This window comes from Glycine max, chromosome 1 (genome assembly GCF_000004515.6).
Source record: "Glycine max cultivar Williams 82 chromosome 1, Glycine_max_v4.0, whole genome shotgun sequence".
Taxonomy (NCBI): Eukaryota; Viridiplantae; Streptophyta; class Magnoliopsida; order Fabales; family Fabaceae; genus Glycine; species Glycine max.
In genome coordinates, this window is record NC_016088.4 from 42639478 (window position 1) to 42665492 (window position 26015).

At 34.9% G+C, this 26015-nt stretch overlaps 1 protein-coding gene across 1 annotated transcript; it reads right to left on the minus strand.

Annotated features, from left to right (window-relative positions):
- Positions 1-933: 933 nt before the first annotated feature.
- Positions 934-24440, minus strand: LOC106794489 (uncharacterized). The gene is made up of 4 exons (XM_041014664.1): positions 23592-24440; positions 23348-23494; positions 22934-23167; positions 934-1017 (listed from the first exon to the last, which is right to left on the minus strand). Exons 1-4 carry the CDS (start codon positions 24438-24440, stop codon positions 934-936), a joined length of 1314 nt encoding a protein of 437 aa, XP_040870598.1.
- Between the last annotated feature and the right edge of the window lie 1575 nt (positions 24441-26015).

Here is a 26015-nt window from a genome sequence, read left to right on the forward strand (position 1 = left end):
TTGATTAAAATAATATTATTTAAATTCAATTTCAAAATGCATGATCAAGGAAGGGTTTTTAGAGTTTTAAAAAAATTGAGTTGTACTAAATTATTTCTAGATGTCATAAATTAATATCAGCGAGTCATTAAGTTAACAATATTGTGATTAGCACTTAATTAAGTTTATTAGCCAATTTTAATCTTTTGCTGAATTTTCTGTCACTAATCCGCAACCGTCCTTTCAATTTGTGTCCATTTGTATTAATTGACTATCACTGCAAGTCCACTTAACAATGTTTATAGAAGGATTCAAAAATACTTTATTAATTTATTCAGAAAAAAGATGTAAATTTTCTGCATTTCATAAAGGCAATTGTCAATAGAATTTCATGATATATGGAAATAAAAATTAGTAAATACATAACTACTGAAATTTATAAAATTTTAAACTAAGTGCAAGTTTTAGTATAAAAATACAGGTTAGGAAGTAACCAATGTGTCATCTTCCATCAGACGACACGTGAAGTGGAAAATGACTTACACCAAGAAAACTGATCAAATGATGTTTGAGGCGGCAAAGAAAATTGCTAACAAGATTGTAAGTCACTTTCAATTGTCCATTGCAATTATTTATGTTTATTGTTTGATTGAGTAAACAAATAAATGTGTTCCTTATAGGATTCCATGGAGGAGCAGGCTTCAGAGGATTCCATTGTCGCTCATGGACGTTAAGATGTACTGACTATTGTCATTGGCCGACCAGAACACCCTGGTCGTGTGTGTGCTGCTGGAGCCGATGTCATGATCAAACAATACTTTGAACCGGCTCCAAGGACCTCCCACACGTCTTCGTCCATGACTCCGAAATACATGGAGCAGTTGAGGCAAAAAATCAGGGACCAACTGGAGGAGTCAATCACAGAAAAAGTGACTCGACAAGTAATGTTGTCCTTTAGCCAGATGCAATCCCAGTTTCAATCGTAGATGCAATCACATGTACTCGCACTACCTCCTGAGCCTGAGGATGGTTGTTCAACTACTCGTATTAGCACAAAGGAAAATGTTGTCATCTGGTTTTGACGATACTCCACAAAGTAAATCCAAGGCTACTGCTAGGTGGATTGTTGTTAAAGTAAGTCATTTAAACAATGCTTCTAGCTATATTTTAATATTGTGTAGACTAATTTGAAATTAACATTGAATATCTAAATTTGATAATGTATTTAGTGTAACAGACAAAAAGGAAGTACTGTGTGCGGGTATTACGTCATGCATCGGATGTCAACTATAATCTTAGGAAGTTTAAAGAATAATTGAAAAACCATAATTGTTTAATTCAAACGTATTTCATTTTGTTATAATTGGTATTATATATTATTAACTTATGTTTTATTATATCATGTCATATTTCAATGATGCTAGACCATTGAAACCAAAGAGATTTGAAGCGCTTCGCATCCAACATGCAAGCTACTATTTGAAAGGTAAAAATGAAACAATTAGTGTGTAAGTAGTTTTGCAATTGTAGTGTACTAATTTACATTTTTTACAATTCATGTTATATGCACATTAAATATTTTTTTAATTCATAGTAAATATTCAATTTTTAAGGAATTTCTGCTAAAAATTGTTTGAAAACAGACTAAAAATTATCTGTTGTGGTTCTGCTTTTATATTTGCAGGTTAATTTGGGGTAACTAAAAAAAAAGTAAACACATTTAAAAAATTTAAAAAACAACAACGATTTTTACTAAAAACCGACGTTGATGTTTACAAACAACATTAGTTTTCCCAAAAACCGATGTTAACATGCACTCACAACATCAGTTTCTATAAAATCGATGTTATTGTTGAACATATAACATCAATTTTTACCAAAAGCCAATGTTGGTATACAAATATAACATTGGTTTTTGCAAAAACCGATATTATATGTATAAGTTAACACCAGTTTTGGTAAAAACCGATGTTAATATGAAGATATTTGACTTTTTTTTGTATAATTCTTACTATACAACATCAATTTTTTGAAAAAACAATGTTGTCATTTTTATCTCAACATCGGTTTTGGAAAACCAATGTTAACGATATTATTTTAAACATTGGTACTTTCAACATCGGTTGATAACCGATGTTGAAAGTCCTTAATAATCGATGTTAAAATCATATTTTCTAGTAGTGGGTAAGCTCATAAAATTATGAAAACCTATACTTAATAATTCATACATCTAAAATATGAAACTTTAATATTCAATAAAGACAATAGACAAGTTTATAAAGCATATTCTTCTACAATAATAGTTATGCCATATATGTAGACTCAACTCCATGGAGATCTCCAACATGTGGACGAATCCGTTTGACGTGTCTCTTAAGCATGGGGCAGCAGCAACAACAGGGCGAATCCGCAAAATGAAACGTGTCAAAGAAAAACTATTGGGGTGACACTAGATATGATCTCAGAGCAATTAGGACTTCGTTAGGAAATATGTATGTGGGGGTCACCACCACAACATGGAGTTTGTAATGGCTCCAGCTTCATGTGGATTCACACGTCTGTATATCCTCAAGGATACAAATGGTACCACCACTAGCCTTCCCAACGCTTCGTAGGCGTTCCTCGACAACTCACGCACACTACTCAATAATATATTTAATGCCATTGCTTAGATTTCCCTTACGTGGATTAGACATATTCAAAAGTATGCCAACCACCTCTCATGGGTTGGGCCTCTCCACGGAATACTAAGCAAAATTATCACCTTATTCTCAAGGCCTTGAAAAACGAAAATCCTTTAGGATTTTTCAATAACTATTTGTCTCACATTTTTGACACTACTAAAAATGTTGAACAATATATGCTAATATGTTTTTGTCTAAGAGACAACTACTAATTATTATCTTATTCATCAAGGATATTAAATCCTAAAATTATTATATTATCTACGTTGTTTAAGAATTTAAAATGTCAAATAATCTACTAATGGATTTATTAAATAAATATTAGAAAATTCCATTAAAAGGAAACTTAAAAATGGTAATTAAATTAATTTACTTCGCCATTTTTTTAAAGCCTATTGTAGACTATTCTAAAATATTTTAAATACATAATTCACATCTTTGTGAATAATAATTTCTTTTCCTTTATTTTCCTAGAACATATCCAGTCACTTTCTCTAGATTTTATTAGGACTATTCTTACTTACAAAGTTCTCCTTTTTCCTATATAGTCACTAAAAAAGAGCTATCATAAAAGGAAATGTTTTAAACTTTAAAGAATATGCCTATCTATTTTGAGCATGATTCCTGTTTTTCCAATCGTTAAACTTATTATTTAATGGTAATTATCATCATTCTATTTAGAGAGAAAAAAAATTCAGTTTTCTTTTACTTTTTCTTCTTATAGTGCCTAAGGCAGAGTGATGTTGTGTAACGGTTGCACACTCTTTAAGAATAGGTTTTTAGACTATTCATATATTTATTATTATTTTTATACCGTTTATAATTCATTCAAATAATTACCTTAATATCTAAACTTAAGTTCTCAGTTTAAATTCTTTTTCTTTATCATAATATCTAAACTTGAATTCTTAGTTTAATTTATTTTTTTGTATCTACCTATGGAAAGTTAAGAATTTTATTCCTTCTAACTTCATTATCTGTTTTGAACTCATTCAATACGACTCAAACAGTCCCTATATGGCTTACAATTCTACTCCTCATACAATGATATCAAAATCTCAAATGATTCATGGTTGGTACTTTATAACTTTGCAAGAATAGGCATAATATATATCTATAATAATCTTTCTACTTTAACATGTAAAACCAATAAGCATGTATAGACTTATATAGCTTAGCTTCTATTTCGGGTATCATAAGATCCAAACATCACGCTGATTTTTTTCCCTATGCGCATAATGATCTCACCAACTCCAGTATGCATTTTCTTTTTCTCTTTTTCCTTGCAAAAACATATTAAGATCATATCTTCTATCACCAAAACAACAACACTCAATATTTTCCTATTTACACTAAGCAACGAATGCAAAGGAGACAAATAAAGAGTCAGCTCCCTTATCTCAAAGAGATGCTAAAAGATAGAGGTTTAGATGATTGAAGGTGAAGAAATTTATCACTTTGGACAGGGTCTTGAATAAATCATCATTAATTTAACAACAAACCATTCCCATGAACAACATAGAAAATAGAAATGGTTAGGAGAAAGAAAAATGTCCAGATTTGATAAGGGAAAGGGAAGAGAAAGATTAAGAATAACTTACCAATAGTATAGATCAAGCGAAGAAAAGAATTACATGTTTTTAGCTTTTGAATACTCCTTGAACTTATAATTATGAAATTGGAAGTGTATGTATTTTGAGAAGTGAAAGAGAAGAAATATGAAGGAGAAGAGGTACTGCGGACTTCACCGTACATAACAGAATAATAGAAGAATAAGTAAGAGATGTGTTTTGCTTCAGTAATTTATAAGCCTATATATATATATATATATATATAATATAATATATATATATATATATATATTATTATATAGTTTACTTCTACATAAGAAATCTATCATTGCCTAAAACATTTACACCTGCACCTCCCTTGCAAGTTGCTCCACATTGCACATGGACTATCATGACGCATCCAACAATTGTACACATGTTGCATGGTGGCATCTCTTTTATTGCACCATCTAATTTTTGTCTCTTAGCAATAAAGTTATAATATTTTTATTACATCTATTTGCATAGAACACCTCTTGTAACACATTTATTATAAAATCAAGTGAATGAAATTGAATGTAGCAAATGCCACATTTTCTGTGTTTTTTCTTTGTCCGTAAAACAAGTGCTAATCATTTTTTTTCTTTTTAATGGTTCTCACTGTTGTGTATTCTTAAACTGGTAGTGTATAACTCAATTTTGTTTCTAATAAAATTTTCTATTGAATCTTACACACAAAAATTTCACATATTTATTAATTATTTTTTAAAATTAAATTAAACTAACTCTTATAATTATTTTCAATCACTTTATCATGAATTAGAAAAATCACAATGTTACATTACACGGTAATCATACTAATTATAAAACATTAACTATTTTATGCATTTTAAGAAAGTTGGTTAATTTAATTTTAAGCAATAAATTTGTCTGTAATTGTAACATTATTTTTAAGAAACCCTTAAATAATTAATGTATATGGAGAAGAATATTAGTAGTGGTCTTTTAATTCTTAAAATTAAACTCTTTCTTTTTTCAATCATAAGAGAGAGAAAGAGACAACTGGTAGCATTTATGATACATGCACTAAAATAATTAAGGTTATTTTGATAAAATATAATTCATGCAACGACCAATTAGAACAGAGTCATATGAAAATGAATAAGGAAATATCTAAATAATCTCTTAAAAAAGGGAATGGAGGGACTATAATATTCGTTGGAAAAAATATTTTCATTAAGTTTAGAAATTGTATCATCAAATACATAATTATTTTTTAGAAATATACTTTATATAATATAATATACACTCCCTCTATTTTAAAATAATAGTCTTTTCAAGTCATGCATACATATTAGAAAACATTCAATTATAAAAATTTAGACAAAAATATCCTTAGTTTTTCAACTACTATTGGCATTAATTGTCTCACTATCTACCAATAACAAATATATTCTATCCTTTAGGCCTCGACCAACATATTTTTCTGACAAATGTGTTTTTTTTAAGGCAAGTATTTATTAAACTTCTTAATGAGATATAAGAGTATTATAAAAAGACACTGCATAATATTGTGAGATAACTAATTACGTGCTTTAAAGGAGTTTAATTTGTTGGTTAATAAGTAATGTATACACATTCCCCCACCTTTGGATTTATAATTAAAAGAAACAGAAAACTAAAACAAAAGTTTACCATGAAGAGGGATTCAAATAATTATAGAAACTAATTCTTACATAAAGTATCAATTGACACCAATTATTGTACCCATAAATAGATCTACACAGTTGCTTAATGATGTGTAGTTTCATAAAAGTCACTAACATTTATTAACAAATTTTGTTCAAACCATTACCTGTAGATTGCAAACACATGCTTTAGCGACAAATGGAAATAAACATTTTACGTGTCTATTAAATCTACATTTAGTTATGCCAGTTATATTGCTACAAAATCTTCTATTATAAAAGCACCAAACAAGACCATCGTATGTACACCAATTTATCTAAACAATTGCTTTGATTTTCAACAAAGACCAAATCTTCATCATGATCAATCCTTTGTCTTCTTCTCATATGGTAAGCAATATACCTTTTTTTCAAACTTACTTATCAATCTACCTAATATTTTAATCATGTGTTTGAATTATATGTAATTGAGCTTACCTTAAAAGAATAATATCATAGACAATTCATTACTAATTTTGTGACACTACTTGTTTATGTTCAGGTTAACATGGAGTTTATCTCTAATGCAATGATACTTTCATTCTCAATACTATTGTTGCTACCAAGTACATCATATTCACTATATCAAAAGTCTGAAAATAATATCAAGACAACTATTTTTGTAACTGGGAGTTTTGAAATGGGACCAGGATCAATTGCAACAAAAACATTTGAGAATATAAAGTCAATAAATTAGCAAGAATAATGATAGTTAGTCGTCATTAGTTATAACAAAGATCCTTCAAAAATTTAATTAGTTTAAACGTCGTTGATTAAAATAATATTATTTAAATTCAATTTCGAAATGCACAATCAAGGAAGCTTTTTTAGAGTTTTAAAAAAATTTAGTTGTACTAAATTGTTTCTAGATGTCATAAATTAATATCAGCGAGTCATTAAGTTAACAATATTATGATTAGCACTTAATTAAGTTTATTAGCCTATTTTCATCTTTAACTGAATTTTCTGTCACCAATCCGCAACCCTCCTTTCAATTTGTGTCCATTTGTATTAATTGACTATCACTCCAAGTCCACTTAATTATGTTTATTGTTTGATTGAGTAAACAAATAAATGTGTTCCTTATAGGATTCCATGGAGGAACAGGCTTCACAGGATTCCATTGTCGCCCATGGACGTTAAGATGTACTGGCTATAGTCATTGGCCGACCAGAACACCATGGTCGTGTGCGTGCTACTGGAGCCGATGTCATGATCAAACAATACTTTGGACCGGCTCCAAGGACCTCCCACACGTCTTCGTCCATGGCTCCGAAAGACATGGAGTAGTTGACGCAAAAAATCAGGGACCAGCTGGAGGAGTCGATCACAGAAAAAGTGACTCGACAAGTAATGTTGTCCTTTAGCCAGATGCAATCCCAGTTTCAATCGTAGATGCAATCACAGGTACTTGCACTACCTCCTGAGTCTGAGGATGGTTGTTCAACTACTCGTGTCAACACAAAGGAAAATGTTGTCATCTGGTTTTGTTCGTTGTATAATAGGCTAGACAACTACCTAAAAGGAATTATTATCATGTCAGTTATATTTTTCAATACATTTACATTAGCATTAGTTGGGAACATCAATATTTTAATTGTGCAATACACATCCATGTTTGTATTTGTCATACCCTAATTTCGTCCGGGGACCATTGTTTGATGGCATGCAACCTTCGCTTGACCGCTTTGAGGAACTTAACACCCATCGTTAAGCAATCCGTGAAGTTCCGCGACATGTCGGGAGTCGAAAGGAAACATTATTGCGCAATCCGTAAAGTTCCGTAACATTCCAAAAGCCGAAGAGGGAATGGTTGCGTAATCCATAAAGTTTCGTGGCATTACGGAAAGAAAACAAGTATCGTTACGGAAAAAGAATCAGCAAAAACGAAGGCAAAGGGGGTGTATTTAGTAAAATGGGGGTGCAAATAGTAATTTTCAAATCTGGGCCCTTCTGGAGGTTTCTAGGAAATTTCTTGCTTAAGGTGGAAGCATCCTAGCTCACCTGGGCGAGCTGAGCTCACCTGGATGAGCTGAGCTCACCTGGGCGAGCTGAGCTCGCCTGGGCATGCTGGGTGGCAACCACCTCCCTAATTTTGTTAAAAAATGGGCTTCCGGGGCTTCCAGGACACCCGTAATGCTTCCGTTAAATTTCCATAACCCTAAATAAGCATATTTCATTTAATATGAGTGAGAAGGAAGGGAAAAAGAAGAAAATCAAGTCCTATAGAAGGGCAAAAGGGGGTTGTTCTAAGGGTCCCTGATTCCCCTGGCTATGCATTTCAACTGTTTTGGGTGAAAAAAATTGTTTCCGTGAAGAAAATCCAAGCCGAGGTGCTTCCGTAATGCTTTTGAGAGGTTTTCTTAAGCAAATCCGTGAAGGTTTTCCCTTGTTCTTCATCCGTTCTTCGTTCTTCAACAGATAAGTTTCCAAATCCGAGACTTTTAATTCATTTCTTGTTTTTTTGGCTTTCATCTTTATTTCGTTCAATTTCAGTTTCTTTTTCTTCCATTTTAACGAGCTTTAACCAATCGTTTAAGCCGTTTTCTCACCTAATAAATGATAAAATGAATTTGAACCGATCATTTGTGTTGTAATCACGTTTAATCACTGTCAAAGTAAAATCTAACCGATCGTTCACGTTGTAACCTCGGTTAAACCAAAAAAAGCAAAATAATAATAAAATAATCAAAATATCTTGGAATAAAATAATAAAAAAAATCAATCGGACGTTTTTTCTTTGGAAGTTTTCTTGGATCAATTGACTAATAACCAAAGTGAAACTAAGGCTAAAATTAACTCACAAAATCAAGTTTTGTCCGCAAAAAATTACTAAAAACCATTTTAAGGTCCAACGCCTTAAACGGTCCTCTTTGCTTTTGTCGGTTAACATGGACCGTTCAAAAGCATAAAAATCCACACATCACTTTACTGCCTTTCGCGAGAACTACGTAGGTCTGATTTCCTCTTCGATGGAGGATACATAGGAGCAAAAGCCCCGCTTTTGTCGACCTCGTGAGATGGTTAGAGGTCCAATGCCTTAGCTTTCTCACCAAGTAAAATGGATCATTTTAAGGTCCAACGCCTTAAATGACCACCTTCCAAGTAAAAAGAATCACTTGATTCACCCCATTTGAAAGAACTACGTAGGTCTGATTTCCTTATCACAATTGAGGAATACGTAGGAGAAAGGAAAACACCTTTGTCGACCACAAAAAGATAAAAAATACAAAAAGCGTAAAAAGACATAAAAACATAAGAAAGGGAAAATAAAATAATTTGAAGTCATATTTGCACACTTGATTAAAGGTTGTCGTCCCTTGTGACGGGCGTGTGGAGTGCTAATACCTTCCCTGTGCGTAAATACAACTCCCGAACCTTTCACACTTAAAGTTCGTAGACCACATCCTTTTCTGGTTTTTCCGACGTTTTCCTCGAATAAACATTGGAGGCGACTCCGCGCATTTTCCTTTCTTGGAAGACGCACCTGTGAGCCCTCGCGTCGCCCTCCCGCCGAAGGGTAGGTTGCGACAGTTGGCGACTCCACTGGGGACTATTGTTAAAGAGTCAGGCCAATCAATCGGTGTGCTTTCCTTACTATGACTTCCCTTTTGTTCTTTTTCTTTGTCTTTTTTTCCTTAGGTTCTTGTATATATAAACTCTTTTGATGCTTTTTAGTGTGTTTTAAAATGTATGCATGAGGTAAATATTTATTCATTTGATGCACACAAACACCAACACTATTTGCACACACGGTGAGTTGAAAAGGGGCCCTATACCCGAGTCCATGGGAACATAAGGAGTGGAGGTGAATCTGTGGTCATGCTAGGTCTCCGACTTGCTTGATTACAGTGAACCCTCATCTAGAGTTTTTCTCTTTGATAACATATTGTTGCTAGTAGTCCCTACTGCCGCAATATGTTCTTTGAAGGGGATGATACCTCTAGAGACCATCAAGAGAGATATGACCACCTTGGGAATTATCACTAAAAGCCTTTTAGTTCCTCCCAATTAGGTCCCTAAAATAGGGGCACAAAGCAAACACGCTGCGTGCCTTTTAAACACTACCATGCATATAACCTAAATGTCATGTACACCTTTGCTGTATGATTATTTTGTGGATATTGCCATGTTGTGTACATCCCCCTGTTGAACTTTTGCGCGTCTGCATCATGTCGTCACGCATGCATTGTACGTTGGTCTCGTCTTTTGTCACAGGAAGCCAGAAGGTCCATATCACCTTCTTAACTGCACATATGGGGCACTGTGCCCCCGAATGCAAGTAAGAAGAGATAATTTTCCGGGCTCCCGTGTTCGTAAATGCATTCATATCATGCATCGCATAAGCATCTCTTCATGGCATCATAATGAACATATCATTCTTGCATTTGTCCGTTATCATATTCCAGCATCACATTTTGCATGAGTCATTGCATCATCATGCATATGCATTTAACATACTTTTTGTTCTACAAACCGCATACCTTTTGTTTTCATGTTTGCTCATGTATGATCCTTGCATTTTCGTCTGCAAAATGAAAACAAAAAGGGGAGGCGTGAAAATTCATACTACATTCTTAGTTGCATGTGTGAGGTACCATGAGCCAACCATGTTGGGATCATAAACCCATTTCTATATAATAATAATAATAATAAATAATAATAATAATAATAATAATAATAATAATAATAACAAAACAAAATGATTGAGCATGGTACCTAATGCGTGGTTAACTAGGAAATGATGTCTCTTCGGGCATCTCAATCTCATAATTACATTTTCCATGCATAACATGCGTATTTCGGAGTCTTTCATCCCTATGAAATGTTGTTGAAGTATTGGCGGTCAAAATTTTCATTCTCTGGCTTATGGGGTTGAACCAAGCTCATGCTTTTACGAAAAGGTTCATCAAGTCAAGTTGAAGTATGGAAGTAACCATCTTGCAAAAAATTGGGGCAAAAGATGGATCGAGTTACATCGCTGCTTCGTCTACTACCAAGCACATTTAGGACTGTCGATGTCCTTGTTACTTCCAGTTTCACCTTGACGAAGATGTCATGGACCATGTTGAAAATCTAAATTGATTCAACCCCATATCCTGTGTAAAAATTCGCAATACTTCAACTGTGCATCATTCGCATACATCCATGTTGTTCATTGGTTGCATTGCTCATTGCATTCTTTCCTTGAAAAAAAAAACGAACTTAATCATTGTTATAAAAAAGAAAAAAACGTGCTTTACGGTGCCCTTACCAAACCCATGCTAGAGCTAGAGCAATGGGTAAAGTAGAGGAGGTGCAAGAGCAGATGAAGGCCGACATGGAGGCCATGAAAGAGCAAATGGCCACAATGATGGAGGCCATGATGAGCATAAAGAAGATAATGGAAGCCAATGCGGTTACAGTTCCGCTACCAGCGCTGTTGCTAAGGTGATCCCGATGCCCCCATCTGGCCTTAACCAAATGAATCATCCAACCTCAGATATGGTATGCAAAGATTTGGGAAGTACGAGCGGCCCCCATGATGTGCAAATTCAAAACGAGCACGCCTTCCCGCCATATGGCTTGCCTCCCAACTATACGCCACCCAATGTGACGTACACTCCTAATGAGAATGTCAATAACTCCACTCCTATACCCATTGAGAGCCAACAACCTCAAACTGATCATGCACATGTCTCTTAAACCATGGAGGAGACACATGAAATTCCCTACCACAATCTAGCTGACTTCGAGCCTTGCCTCGGATATGCCACTGAAGGGTAAGCAGTTGGTGGTATACCCCTGCAAAACACTTTGGAGGGCCCTCAATATCACCCACAACCACACCTCTTGCATTCCACAAATGGGTAAAAACCCTCATGCTATGGCAGAAATGGGAAAGTTGGATCATCTAGGGGAAAGGCTCAGGGCCATTGAAGGAGGTGAAGATTATGCCTTTACTAACCTAGAAGAGTTGTTCCTAGTACCCAATATCATCACCCCTCCCAAGTTCAAGGTGTCGAGCTTTGACAAGTACAAGGGGACTACTTGCCCCAAGAACCATCTAAAGATGTATTGTCGAAAGATGGGGGCATACGCAAAAGATGAGGAACTGCTGATACATTTTTTCCAAGAAAGTCTTACTGGGGTAGCTGCTACCTGGTACACTAACTTGGAACCTTCCCGAGTCCATTCTTGGAAAGACCTAATAGTTGCCTTCGTTAGGCAGTGTCAGTACAATTCTGATATGGCTTCGGATAGGATGCAACTACAGAACATGTGCAAAAAAGAGCATGAATCCTTCAAAGAATACACCCAAAAGTGGAGGGATCTGGCAGCCCAGGTGGCACCCCCAATGACGAAAATGGAGATGATAACAATGATAGTAGACATATTAACAGTGCTCTACTATGAAAAATGGTGGGTTACACACCTTCAAGTTTTGCGAATTTGGTCTTTGTCGGGTAAAGGATCGAAGCGGGTTTGAAAAGAGGCAAATTTAATCATCCTGCTTAGACAAATGAGAAAAGTGGGGCAAATGAAGAGGGTGAGAATGAAGGAGAAACTCATGCTGCGACTATCGTTCCTAAATAGAAAATCCCCTACCAGCTCAACAAACATCATTACTCAGCCAATATCGAACCTTCTCATTACCCACCACCCAGTCATCCACAAAGGTCATCCCTAAATCAACCACAAATCCTACCTACCGCACTTCCAATGACAAACACCACCTTTAGCATAAACCAAAACACCAACCAAGAAATGAATTTTGCAGCGAAAAGCCTGTAGAATTCACCCCAATTTTGGTGTCCTATGTTGACTTGCTCCCATATCTACATGATAATTCAATGGTAGCCATAACCCCAGCCAAGGTTCATCAACCTCCATTTCTCCATGGATACGACTCGAAGGCAACATGTGCATATCATGGAGGAGTTCTGGGACATTCCATTGATCACTGTATGACCTCGAAGCGTAAGCCTAATTGATGCGAGCTGGCTGAAATTTGAGGAGAACCGCTTGTGAATCCTAACATTGACAAGCGACACCACACATGGGGCAATTTTGAAAGCTGTTGTTAGATGTCTCTAATGACTCATTAGGATTTTCAAGTTTATGCCATTATTGTAAACCACAATTACAATGCTAAATAATATGGATAAATTTGACATCCTTGTCTCTCTTATCCTCTCACAAACACATCTTTTCTTATCCAACTTCCACCGGAATGTGAATGCTAGCCATTGGTTTGTTTGCTCAAGCGACCTGCGCTCCTGAGTGTTGACTTCCAAGACCATTCAATCAGAGATTACTCGTCTTGCACGTTGGTGGGGGTGCCATAAAACAATGAGTAAAGTTCAAAACAAATAAGTTTCAAAATAAAAGAAAAAAAAAACATTTGATTGACTGTGTTTTCAAGTAAACATATAGACATTCATGTTAGCTCATTCTATCATTCCTGAAAGTTTGTCTTTTTGAGAGAGAAGTGAGTTATCAAGAATAGGAGTCATTTGACTTAATCTGCCAACTAAAAAAAATCCTTCAACTATTTCTCGTCCTTGGAAAACTCTTTTTTCAAGAATCAACCGCTTCTTTCATTCTTCCTTGCTACCGGGTTGTGAAAACAAAGATGGATACCTCAGAGCCCTACACTGGGGCAATGAGGGGCATTGCGCATGAACCTCAAGTGAACCTAGGGGAAGATTAGAAGTTCTCACCCAATAGGTTCCCTGCTACAAGGTCATGACAAAAGACAACGATTGGTACCTCAAAGCCTTACACTGGGGCAATTTGGGGCACCATGCATGCGCCTCAAGTAAACCTAGGGGCAAATTAGAGGTTCTCACCCAATAGGTTCCTAGCTACAAGGTCATGACGAAAGATAACAATTGGTACCTCAAAGCCTTACACTGGGACAATGAGGGGCATCGTGCATGAGCCTCAAGTGAACATAGGGGCAGATCAAAAGTTCTCACCCGTCTATGTTTTTAAACAAAAAAAAAAAGATGGGGACAAACCCTGGAATTTCAATGGATTGATTAAACGTCAAACAACTCCATTGCCGTCACTCCAAAATGGTCAAGTGACTAAATCAAACAGAACATACACTCTAGGGAGTTCCCAGAGAGATTTGCAAAAGATAGGATAAGGTTGCATGAATTATCACCTCTTTCCAAAGGACAGTCAATCTGTGTTCTCCAAAAAAAATTAAATCAAAATCAAAATCACAAAATAGGGAAAGAATGTCATGAACATTGTACAACTTTCCATTGCATTGCATTGCTTCATATGAAGTCCTCATTTACCAAATTTCACGACAAAGGTTGCATGCATTTGCATCCCTAAAAATCATGTTAATTGCATAGATTTCCTACATCTAATGTCCAATCTTTTGAATTTGGGATGATCGACCCTCTCAATGAGTCAATCTCTTGCTTTCTCATGAGGGTGGACCCTTGGGTACTAGTACCCTCACCTTTAGAGGGCTGCAAGCCCTCGCCTGCAAAGGGCTACACGTCCTCACCTTCAGAGGGCTACACACCCTCGTCTTCAGAGGACTACACGCCCTCACCTTCAGAGGACTACACGTCCTCGCCATCAGAGGGTTGCATGCCCTCACCTTCAAAGGGTTGCACGCCCTCGCCTTCAGAGGGCTACACGCCCTTGCCCTTGTAGGGCTACATGCCCTCGCCTTCAGAGGGCTGCACGCCCTCACCTTCAGAGGACTACACGTCCTCGCCTTCATAGGGCTACATGCCCTCACCTTCACACGTCCTCGCTTTCATAGGGCTACATGCCCTCACCTTTAGAGGACTACCCGTCCTCACCTTCATAGGGCTGCACGCCCTCGCCATCAGAGGGCTGCATGCCCTCACCTTCAGAGGACTACACGTCCTCACCTTTAGAGGAATACACGCCCTCGCCTTTAGAGGGCTACATGTCCTCACCTTCAGAGGGCTTCACGTCCTTGCGTTTGGAGGGCTGCACGCCCCCGGCTTTAGAGGGCTACATGTCCTCACTTTCAGTGGGCTTCATATCCACACCTTAAGAGAATTTAAGGTCCTCTACCCTTAATGCTTAACCGAGACTGGCGCTCCCGGTTAAGGGGCCAGTAGTTTCCTTTTATCAGTTCTTGGGCCACCCCCTGATATTGGAGGGAAACCAACTGTGCGAGCACAACCAGAGAAGGAGGCTATCACGCAACAACTATGCATATCGGGGCAAGATTTCACTCGTGCCACTACAAAGAGACGAGTGCGGATCATGCGCACCAACATGACCACTCTTACACAGATATGGATGACGTTGCTTCTTAGCAACATTCCGTCCAGTGGCCACAATGCCAATCTCCCCCTGCGGAAGTATCAGATGGAATCGCACCCACAAAGACACCCAGTGGACCCAGAGAAGTCCAACAAGGCCCTGGGGTTTCCAACTCTGGTTACGGTCCTTTGTTAGTCCTACAGGGTGTCCGTTCCCCCCAGCAAGGTCACGCCATCATGACATAGGTAAGTATGTACATCGCTCAACTGATTTCTGATGTCATCTAATTTTTGCAGGGATCGCGCCCACAAGACACCCAGTGGACCCGAAGAAGTCCAACAGGGTCTTGGAGTTGCCAGCTATGATTACGGGCCTCTTTCAGTTCTATGGAGTGCCTGTTGCCCCCCAGCAAAGTCATCAAGCCCCCTACTAATCGAGTTTTCATCAAGAAGTACTGTGCCCCTAGGCAGGCGCAAGGCGAGACACCACAACAGCCTGGAGATGGACGACAACGGGCAACAAACACACCACCACCACCTCCAAAGCCCCTCAGCTCATCCACAAAAAGTTAGATCGTTGCCTACGACACATGGTCGACCAATAGGCAACCAAGTCCAAAGCCAAAGGTAAGCAAAAGTACTAGGTCCGTGACCGACAAGTCATCACGCATCTAGCTCAAGACGTTAAAGAAGCGCTGCTAGGAGGCAACCTAGTACCTTTTAAATTTCTGCTTGTTATTTAATCACCTTTGTTTCTCAAGTCATAGTAGGACACACCTAGTTGCCCATGATCCTAGGAATTTAAATAAAACAAGCACAAGCTCGGAAGGTAGTCATACCTCACAAAATATATATATGTATGTTTAGGTAGCAAGATGTTGATTGAGTGGCCTTAGAATAATTAAGAAGGGGGGGTTGAATTAATTATTCCTAAACCTTTACTAATTAAAAAATTACTCTTCTAAGGATTTTACTAAGTTCTTAAGAGAATAAGGAGTAGAAGAGAAACTTAACCAAAAGTAAAAGCGAAAATTAAATGCACAACGGAAATTAAAAGAGTAGGGAAGAAGGAAACAAACACACAAGAGTTTTTATACTGGTTCGGCAACAACCCATGCCTATATCCAGTCCCCAAGCGACCTGCGGTCCTTGAGATTTCTTTCAACCTTGTAAAAATCCTTTTACAAGTAAAGATCCACAAGGGATGTGCCCTCCCTTGTTCTCTTTGAAACCCTAGTGGATGTACCCTCCACTAGAGCTGATCCACAAGAGATGTATCCTCTCTTGTTCCCAGTCAAACCCAAGTAGATGTACCCTCTACTTGTACCACAAAGGATGTACCCTCCAATGTGTTAAGACAAAGATCTCAGGCTGTTAAACCTTTGATACTTTGTGAATGGGGATACAAAAGAATTCTCAGGCGGTTAGTCCTTTGAACACTTTTGTATTAGGGAAAGGGAAGAATCAAAAGAATTCTTAGACTGTGTCGTTTTGAATTCTTTGACAACAGAGAAGGGAGACATAAAAGAATTCAGGCGGTTAGTCCTTTGTTCTTTTGGAAAAGAGAGAAGAGAGACACAAAAAGAATTCAGGCGATTAGTCCTTGGCGAATTCTTTTTGGCAAAGGGAGAAGGGAATGAAAAAGATGAATAGCACAAGTTTTCAAGTTTTAGAAAAACTAGAAAACTTTGGAAAGCTTTTGGCAAAAGGAAGAAGAAGAAGAAGTTCAAAGAGACTCAGAAATCAATGTGGAAAACTTGCTTGTGTAAAGAATGAATTGGAAAAGATTGATTGATAGAATGAATTTTTTAAAAGCAAATCAAAGCCTTGCTTTTATAGACTCTTCATGTCTGGCCAAGAGGACCATTTAGAAGAGTTACAACTTTTAGAAAAACTTAAAACCAATTTGAAAAAGTCAAAACCTTTTTGAAGAGTTACATCTTTTGATTTATTCAGAAACAGTCACTGGTAATCGATTACTAAATCAGTGTAATCGATTACACAAGGCTTTTATGTGAAAGGATGTGACTCTTCACATTTGAATTTGAATTTCAACGTTCAAAGGGGCTAGTAATCGATTACCAAAACATTGTAATCGATTACAGCTTTTTGAAATTAATTGGAACGTTGTAAATTCAATTTGAAAACTTTTTCAAAACAATTTTGCTACTGGTAATCGATTACAACAATCTGGTAATCGATTACCAGAGAGTAAAAACTCTTTGGTAAACATGTTTTGAGAAAAATCATGTGCTACTCAGTTTTTGAAAAATCATTTTCATACTTATCTTGATTAAGTCTTCTCTTAATTCTTGAACCTTGAATGTTGATCTTGATTCTTGAAGCTTGATCCTTGAATCTAGATTCTTGAATTCAACTTTCCTCTTGAATCTTGAAGTGTTCTTCAACTTTTCCTCTTGAGTCTTGAATTGTTCGTGATTCACTTGAGTTGTTCTTTGATTGATCTTTGAGCTTTTTGTCATCACCTTTGTCATCATCTTTTGTTATCATCATTGTTATCACCAAAACACCTTTGAATCACCTTTGATTCACCATGAAGCTTTGCTTCTACAATCTCCCCCTTTTTGATGATGACAACTTCTGAAATCAAGAAACACACACACACTTTTTCCTAGTCGATCACTCACATAAATTCTCCCCCTTTATTTTTGAATTTGTGCTTATCTTAAAAATAAGTTGATTACTCATGTGAATTCTTGATTTAATCCCATTTCTCTCCCCCTTTGGCATCAAAGAAAAGCCAAAGTGCGTATCAAACTTAAGGTATACAAATATAACTTAAACATCCATACAATGTTCATGAAAAAAATATCAACCAAATCATGAAGCAAGAAGCAAGAACCATGAAAACCATGAAGCCACAGCCATGAATAGATAAATTATAAACTCCACATAGTCAAATAACATACTTAGTTAACTTATACATATAATATCGGTTTTTGCAAAAAATCAATGTTGTATTTGTATATTAACATCGGTTTTCGTAAAAACGATTTTGGTTGTCATCCAACAACATCGGTTTTTACTAAATATCGATGTTGTTTTCTAACAACCAACATCGGCTTTTGGTAAAAATTGATGTTGTATGTTCAACAATAACATCGATTTTATAGAAACTGATGTTGTGAGTGCATGTTAACATCGGTTTTTGGGAAAACTGATGTTGTTTGTAAACATCAACGTCGGTTTTTAGTATAAATCGTTGTTGTTTTTTAGATTTTTCAATGTGTTTACTGTTTTTTAAGTTACCTCAAATTAACCTGCAAATTAAAAAGCAGAACCACAACAGATAATTTTTAGTCTGTTTTCAAACAATTTTTAGCAGAAATTCCTTAAAAATTGAATATTTACTATTAATTAAAAAATATTTAATGTGCATATAACAAGAATTGTAAAAAATGTAAATAAGTACACTACAATTGCAAAACCACTTACACACTAATTGTTTCATTTTTAACTTTCAAATAGTAGCTTGCCTGTTGGATGCGAAGCGCCTCCAATCTCTTTGGTTTCAATGGTGTAGCATCATTGAAATATTACATGATATAATAAAACATAAGTTAATAATATATAATACCAATTATAACAAAATGAAATATGTTTGAATTAAGCAATTATCGTTTTCCAATTATTCTTGAAACTTCCTAAGATTATAATACCCGCACGCAGTACTTCCTTTTTGTCTATTACACTAAATACATTATGAAATTTAGATATTCAATGTTAATTTCAAATTAGTCTACACAGTATTAAAATATAACTAGATGCATTGTTTAAATGACTTACTTTAACAACAATCCACCTAGCAGTAGCCTTGGATTTACTTTGTGGAGTATCGTCAAAACCAGATGACAACATTTTCCTTTGTGCTGACATGAGTAGTTGAACGACCATCCTCAGGCTCAGGAGGTAGTGCGAGTACCTGTGATTGCATCTACGATTGAAACTGGGATTGCATCTGGCTAAAGGACAACATTACTTGTCGAGTCACTTTTTCTGTGATCCACTCCTCTAGCTGGTCCCTGATTTTTTGGCTCAACTGCTCCATGTCTTTCGGAGACATGGACGAAGACGTGTGGGAGGTCCTTGGAGCCGGTCCAAAGTATTGTTTGATCGTGACATCGGCTCCAGCAGCACGCACACGACCAAGGTGTTCTGGTCGGCCAATGACAATACTCAGTACATCTTAATGTCCATGGGCGACAATGGAATCCTGTGAAGCCTGCTCCTCCATGGAATCCTATAAGGAACACATTTATTTGTTTACTCAATCAAACAATAAACATAAATAATTGCAATTGACAATTGAAAGTGACTTACAATCTTGTTAGCAATTTCCTTTGCCGCCTCAAACATCATTTGATCAGTTTTCTTGGTGTAAGTCATTTTCCACTTCACATGTCGTCTGATGCAAAATGGCACATTGGTCACGTGTCGTCTGATGGAAGATGGCACATTGGTCACGTGTCGTCTGATGGAAGATGGCACATTTGTTAGCAATTATGTATTTACTAATTTATATTTCCATATATCATGAAATTCTATTGACAATTGCCTTTATGAAATGCAAAAAATTTACATCTTTTTTCTGAATAAATTAATAAAGTATTTTTAAATCTTTCTATAAACATTGTTAAGTGGACATGCAGTGATAGTCAATTAATACAAATGGACACAAATTGAAAGGAGGGTTGCGGATTGGTGACAGAAAATTCAGCTAAAGAAGAAAATTGGCTAATAAACTTAATTAAGTGCTAATCAAAATATTGTTAACTTAATGACTCCCTGATATTAATTTATGACTTCTTGAAATAATTTAGTACAACTCAATATCTTTAAAACTCTAAAAAAGATTCCTTGATTGTGCATTTTGAAATTGAATTTAAATAATATTATTTTAATCAACGACGTTTAAACTAATTAATTTTTTTAAGGATCTTTGTTATAACTAATGACGACTAACTATCATTATTCTTGCTAATTTCTTGACTTTTATTTTTCACTTTTGTAGTATATTCTTATATTATCAAATCACAAGTCTAGATAAATTTTGATGGAATTTTCAATTGAAACTCCTAAAAAAATAACATTTATTTAATTATTTTTTACGAGAATAAATTTAATTTTCACTTGAAATATGTGTAAATATGTGTGTGTACGTACATAAAATCAACTCCTATTACTAAATTGATTGAGAGGACATGAATTTTCCTTATTATATCAAAATGTTTGTTTGTAGGAAAATTTGATATATTATGTGTTTCTAAATTCAAATATCCTTTTTAAAAATGTTTTGGGATTTTCTAAAGGATCTATTCCTTTTTCTTATCTTGGTGTGCCCCTCTTTTAAGCTCCTGGAAGGGTTCTTTACTCTTCTTTATGGTAAGAGTACGATGATTAAAACAGTTGTGTAGAGTAGGTTGTTATATAGTTTTCACATTTACTCTTGGCCTATAGCTAGATTGAAGATGCTTGATATGTGGCTTCAAAATTTCATTTGTATTGGTGATATTGACGAGAGAAAATTATTCACAGTATCCTAAAAAAAAAGGTGATCTCCTTTAGAGATGGGTGGCCTTTGAATTAGATCACTAAAGTTAATCAATAAGGTTGCAATTATGAAGCTAATTTGGTCTTTAGCCACTTCAGATGAGCCTTGGGCATTTTGTGCTATTCTAGATTTCTTAAGGTTGGTACTCATGGGGAATATTATATCTTCTCTTCTATTTGGACAAGGATCAAGGATTTTTTTTGGATTGTTATGGAACATTGGTTTGGTTAGTTGGAGATCTTATTAACATCTACTTCTGGCTAGATAATTGGCTTGATGAACCGACAACGATCACTCTAAATATCCTAGAGTTGACTCGAAACTCATTCCAGCCCATGGTGAAGGGTTTAAATAGGAATAAATGTTGGGTGCTTCCTCAAGAGTTCACACTATCTTTTCCTAGCTAGCGGAAGACATTAAATTTGTTATTATTCCTTTAGAGGAGATCATAGATAAACCCATTTGGATCCCCTCAAATTTAGGAAACATGACTTTTAAAGGAGTGTTTTCTTTCTTCCAAACTAACTTGTAGTCATTATCATGGCATAAGATCTTACGGAGAAAAGGAATCTCGCCATCAAAATCCTTTTTGTTTTGGAGATGGATTCATGATTGTTCACCTACAGATGATAATTTGAACGTAGGGTTTTTTTTCTTTTGCCTCTATTTGTTCTCATTGTGGAGCTAGTGTTGATAATGCAAAACAACTATTTCAGGAATGTCCCTTAGCAATGAAGCTTTAGAACTAGCTTAGTCACTTATTGCAATGTAGCAAGTCTTTTTCTTCCGCTATGGACCTGTATCATACTTGCTGCAATTCAATTAGCTCATAGGTCAAGGATGTGCACATTTCTTTAGTTGTACACATCATTTAGATTATTTGGTATAATAGGAACCAAGCTAGGTTTGAAAGTGGCCCTTTTCAGTATGAGCACATTGTCCATAAAGTTATGTCTACTGCCTTAATCTCAGGCAACTACTCAAATGGGATGGATTAAGTGCAACATTGATGGTGCAACAAATAGTTGTCTGGGCCTTCAGCTAGTGGGGGAATTTTTCGTAATTCTAGGGTGCTTTTTTGGGTTGTTTCTCTCACTCTTTGGATATTTCAATTGCCTTTCATGCTGAGTTGCAAGTTGGATTTTTAGCTATTGAAATAGCACAAGGCAAAGGTCCGGATCAATTATGGTTGAAAGGTGACTCATTGTCATTGGCACAAATTTTCAAATCTCATCTCCTGGTGCCGTGGAAGTTTCAAAATAAATGGATTAATTGTTTGTCATATACTAAGTGAATATCTTTCCATAGCTCCCATATTTGTGTGAACGAAATTATTGTACGGATAGATAGCGAATCTGGTTTACATGCACAAGGTATCATATGGTGGGATATAGTCCAAAGCTTTTATTGTCGATACTTCTGTTCGAGATAAGTTGAATATGCCTAATTACAGGTTTTGTTATTTTTTTTATTTGCATGGATTTGGTTTTATGTCCTCCTATGTTTGTTGTTATTTCCTTTTTTGATGAACAAATTTGGTTTGCGGGCATATGATTGATTGCCCCTATGTTGCCGACATAATTGGAATGATAGGGTTTTATCATGATACTTTTGCAATCCTTTGCTTTAAAAAAATCCTCTTTTAAATTGATTTTTGAATATGATAATAAAATATGTATTTATATTCTTTATATATTGTCATTGTCATCATCTTTATTATGCTCCTAATGACCTATAATGTTGAGCTTTTCTAGTTAAAAAGTAAGAGAAAATGTTCAAGCATATAACCAAATGTATGACAAAATTATAATTATAAGTATAAAAGGACAACTAATTAAAAAATATATGTTATTTAGAAATACCTAAAGAATTAGTTTGTGGGTTCAATTTGAAATGTGTTCATAAAAAAAGCATGTTTAGAGAAAAATGCATAATACTCCTTTAAACAATCGGGCATTTGAATATCAATTGAAAGGAAAAAAATTATGTCATCTCTATTGTCTTTTGTTCATTCCTCTTGTATGCACCATACGATGGAATATAAAAAGAAAAGAAAAAGAACTCCATATTGAGATATGGACAAAAGGAGTGTTGATGTTTATGTTGTCATGAACCAACTATCACAAAATAAAATAAAGCACTAAGTGAAGGGACATGAATAATTTAAAATTACATTTTTAATATCATTGTGGTAGTTCCTCTGCCAAATAGATGTAGAAATGTCCATAGCTCCAGTACGAAACTCATTTTTATATCTAGATTCTAGAGTCAAAATTTCACCATCATGAATCTTGATTGAACCCGGTTGTGGATAACAAACAGACATTCCAATGAGATAACCTTTCTCATTTCCAGCCTCTTTTCCTGTTCCATATTTTGGTGTTGATGTACATAAAGTCCTTCCATCCTAAATGGTAGGAGAACATAAATTTTAGAGTTGAAGATGCATTGTTATATATGACCTTTTACAATGATATGGAATTAGAAAATTTATTGAATAAAAAGTCATTCACAAAAAGTTTCACAAGATTAATACGTAACTAATAACAAATGGTTTATAAGAATGGCGAAAAATATTGTTCATCACCTGTCCATATAAAGTTGCATTTACAACACCTGAATGCATATGAGCAGTGCCATAAATTAGATAACCTCCTTTTTCCATTGGGATGTTTGCTTTTTGGACATGAGGAGAATCACCACCACCACCAGTTGCTGGAATGGTATACTCTGCCTGCAAGGAATTAAGATTTACTTTTGTTCACTCACTCTAATAAGATTGAAAAGTATATTGTTTTATCATAAAGTACTGTCTTGAAAAACTTATCTACCAGACAATCATGAAGTATTTTGGAACCATTTGACCTCACTTTGTCGGTGGAATCAAGTATGTAAACCTTAACTGGTATTTGGTATATGTTCCAATCAACCCAACTAATTTTGTATCTTAAGGAAACCATTCTCCTTGAACCTTGAAAACCCTCTATTTGCTTGCATTGTAAGTTGTCCTGACAACAAAATAGACCTCCTTTATAATTTGTAGTCAATTTTTGGTTATGTATATCCCTTGTGACATTATAAAAGTCCTTCGGGAGATTCATCTGGTCACATCTACATTGAGTGCAAGCTTTCTTATCTTGTGCACCACGTGTATCAATGACCATGATGTTGAGCAACCATTTCTCCTCATATCCATTTTTAATTTTTGTTGGGTTACCTTGTTCTATAGCAAAAGGATCAGGAATTTTTGAGGTTGTTCCTCGTGATTCTACTCCAAATCCCCAATAATGTGGAAGAATGCCACCATTACATGTGCCTTCGTTTCTTTGGAAAAAAGCATCCTCAGGACGACGAAGCTTAGGATTAGGTGACATGGTAATATTTTGGTGGTACTTTATTGCAAACCAATGATGAAGGTAAGTTTCATACGAAGGTATAGAGTTCCCTTCTTGGTCAACTAGTTCCGCATCAAAACTCTTAATTCCAACATGACCTTTTGGAAACTTTATATTCTCAAATGTTTTTGTTGCAATTGATCCGGGTCCCATTTCAAAACTCCCAGTTACAAAAATAGCTGTCTTAATATGATTTTCAGGCTTTTGATATAGTGAATATGATGCACTTGGTAGCAACAATAGTATTGAGAATGAAAGTATCATTGCATTAGAGATAAACTCCATGTTAACCTGAACATAAACAAGTAGTGTCACAAAATTAGTAATGAATTGTCTATGATGTTATTCTTTTAAGGTAAGCTCAATTAGATATAATTCAAACACATGATTAAAAGATTAGGTAGATTGATAAGTAAGTTTGAAAAAAAACTATATTGCTTACCATATGAGAAGAAGACAAAGGATTGATCATGATGAAGATTTGGTCTTTGTTGAAAATTAAAGCAATTGTTTAGATAAATTGGTGTACATACGATGGTCTTGTTTGGTGCTTTTATAATAGAAGATTTTGTAGCAATATAACTGGCATAACTAAATGTAGATTTAATACACACGTAAAATGTTTATTTCCATTTGTCGCTAAAGCATGTGTTTGCAATCTACAGGTAATGGTTTGAACAAAATTTATTAATAAATGTTAGTGACTTTTATGAAACTACAAATCATTAAGCAACTGTTTAGATCTATTTATGGGTACAATAATTGGTGTCAATTGATACTTTATGTAAGAATTAGTTTCTATAATAATTTCAATCCCTCTTCATGGTAAACTTTTGTTTTAGTTTTCTGTTTCGTTTAATTATAAATCCAAAGGGGGGGGGGGAATGCGTATACATTACTTATTAACCAACAAATAAAACTCCTTTAAAGCACGTCATTAGTTATCTCAATATATTATGCAATGTCTTTTTAATGCCAAATAAAATTTAAAATACTTTTTGTTTTTATGATATGATCTACAAAATCAACATGTTAGGATTGTCTCTTTTAAAGAATGAAACAAAATAAATGTGCTTCTTCATATGAATACAAGTTTGCTTCCACGTTCAATCAAATATTATTGGTGATTACTTTTCTTTTTTTTTTTCAAAAGAAATAGAAAATACACATCTAACATTGAAAAATATTTTATTCATTAAAATTTTCACTAACATATCTACTTGTAAGAATACATAATTTGGAAAATGAGATTCTCACTCTCCCCATTTTCTCTATTAGATATTCTCAATATTTCAGCTCTTTTTCTTTTCAATATCTTTATCTCTAAATTGAATTTCAATATTAAATTTTCAATAATTACAAGTAATCTTATATTGCAATTTAAATCCCAAACTTAACCCATATAATTAAATATGTTTATTGCAATTTTCTGATTACAATATAACTTATATTAGAAAATATTTACTTGTTTTAAATTTTAATTATACATAAATAAGCATTTATGTTATATAATATTGGAGCTAGATTCCTAATTTTGAATTAAACAATAACCCTAATTTAGTTAATTTGAAATTTCAAAATATGTTTATTAAATAACAATAAAAATTTACTAAAATAATTTATAATATAGTTTTACCATGAGCACTTAGATTTTTGTGATAAAAAATTGTGACATCCTTTAACATGAAAATTTTTGTGTGTTATTATTGATATTATTATAATTAATCTCACCGTTTCAAAATAGTAGTCTTTTTAGGTTCATTTTTTCAAAATAGTAATTCTTTTGACTTTATAGAGCTATTTTTTTTATAATACTCTTATATCTAGTTAAGAAGATTAATAAATACTTGTCTTAAAAAA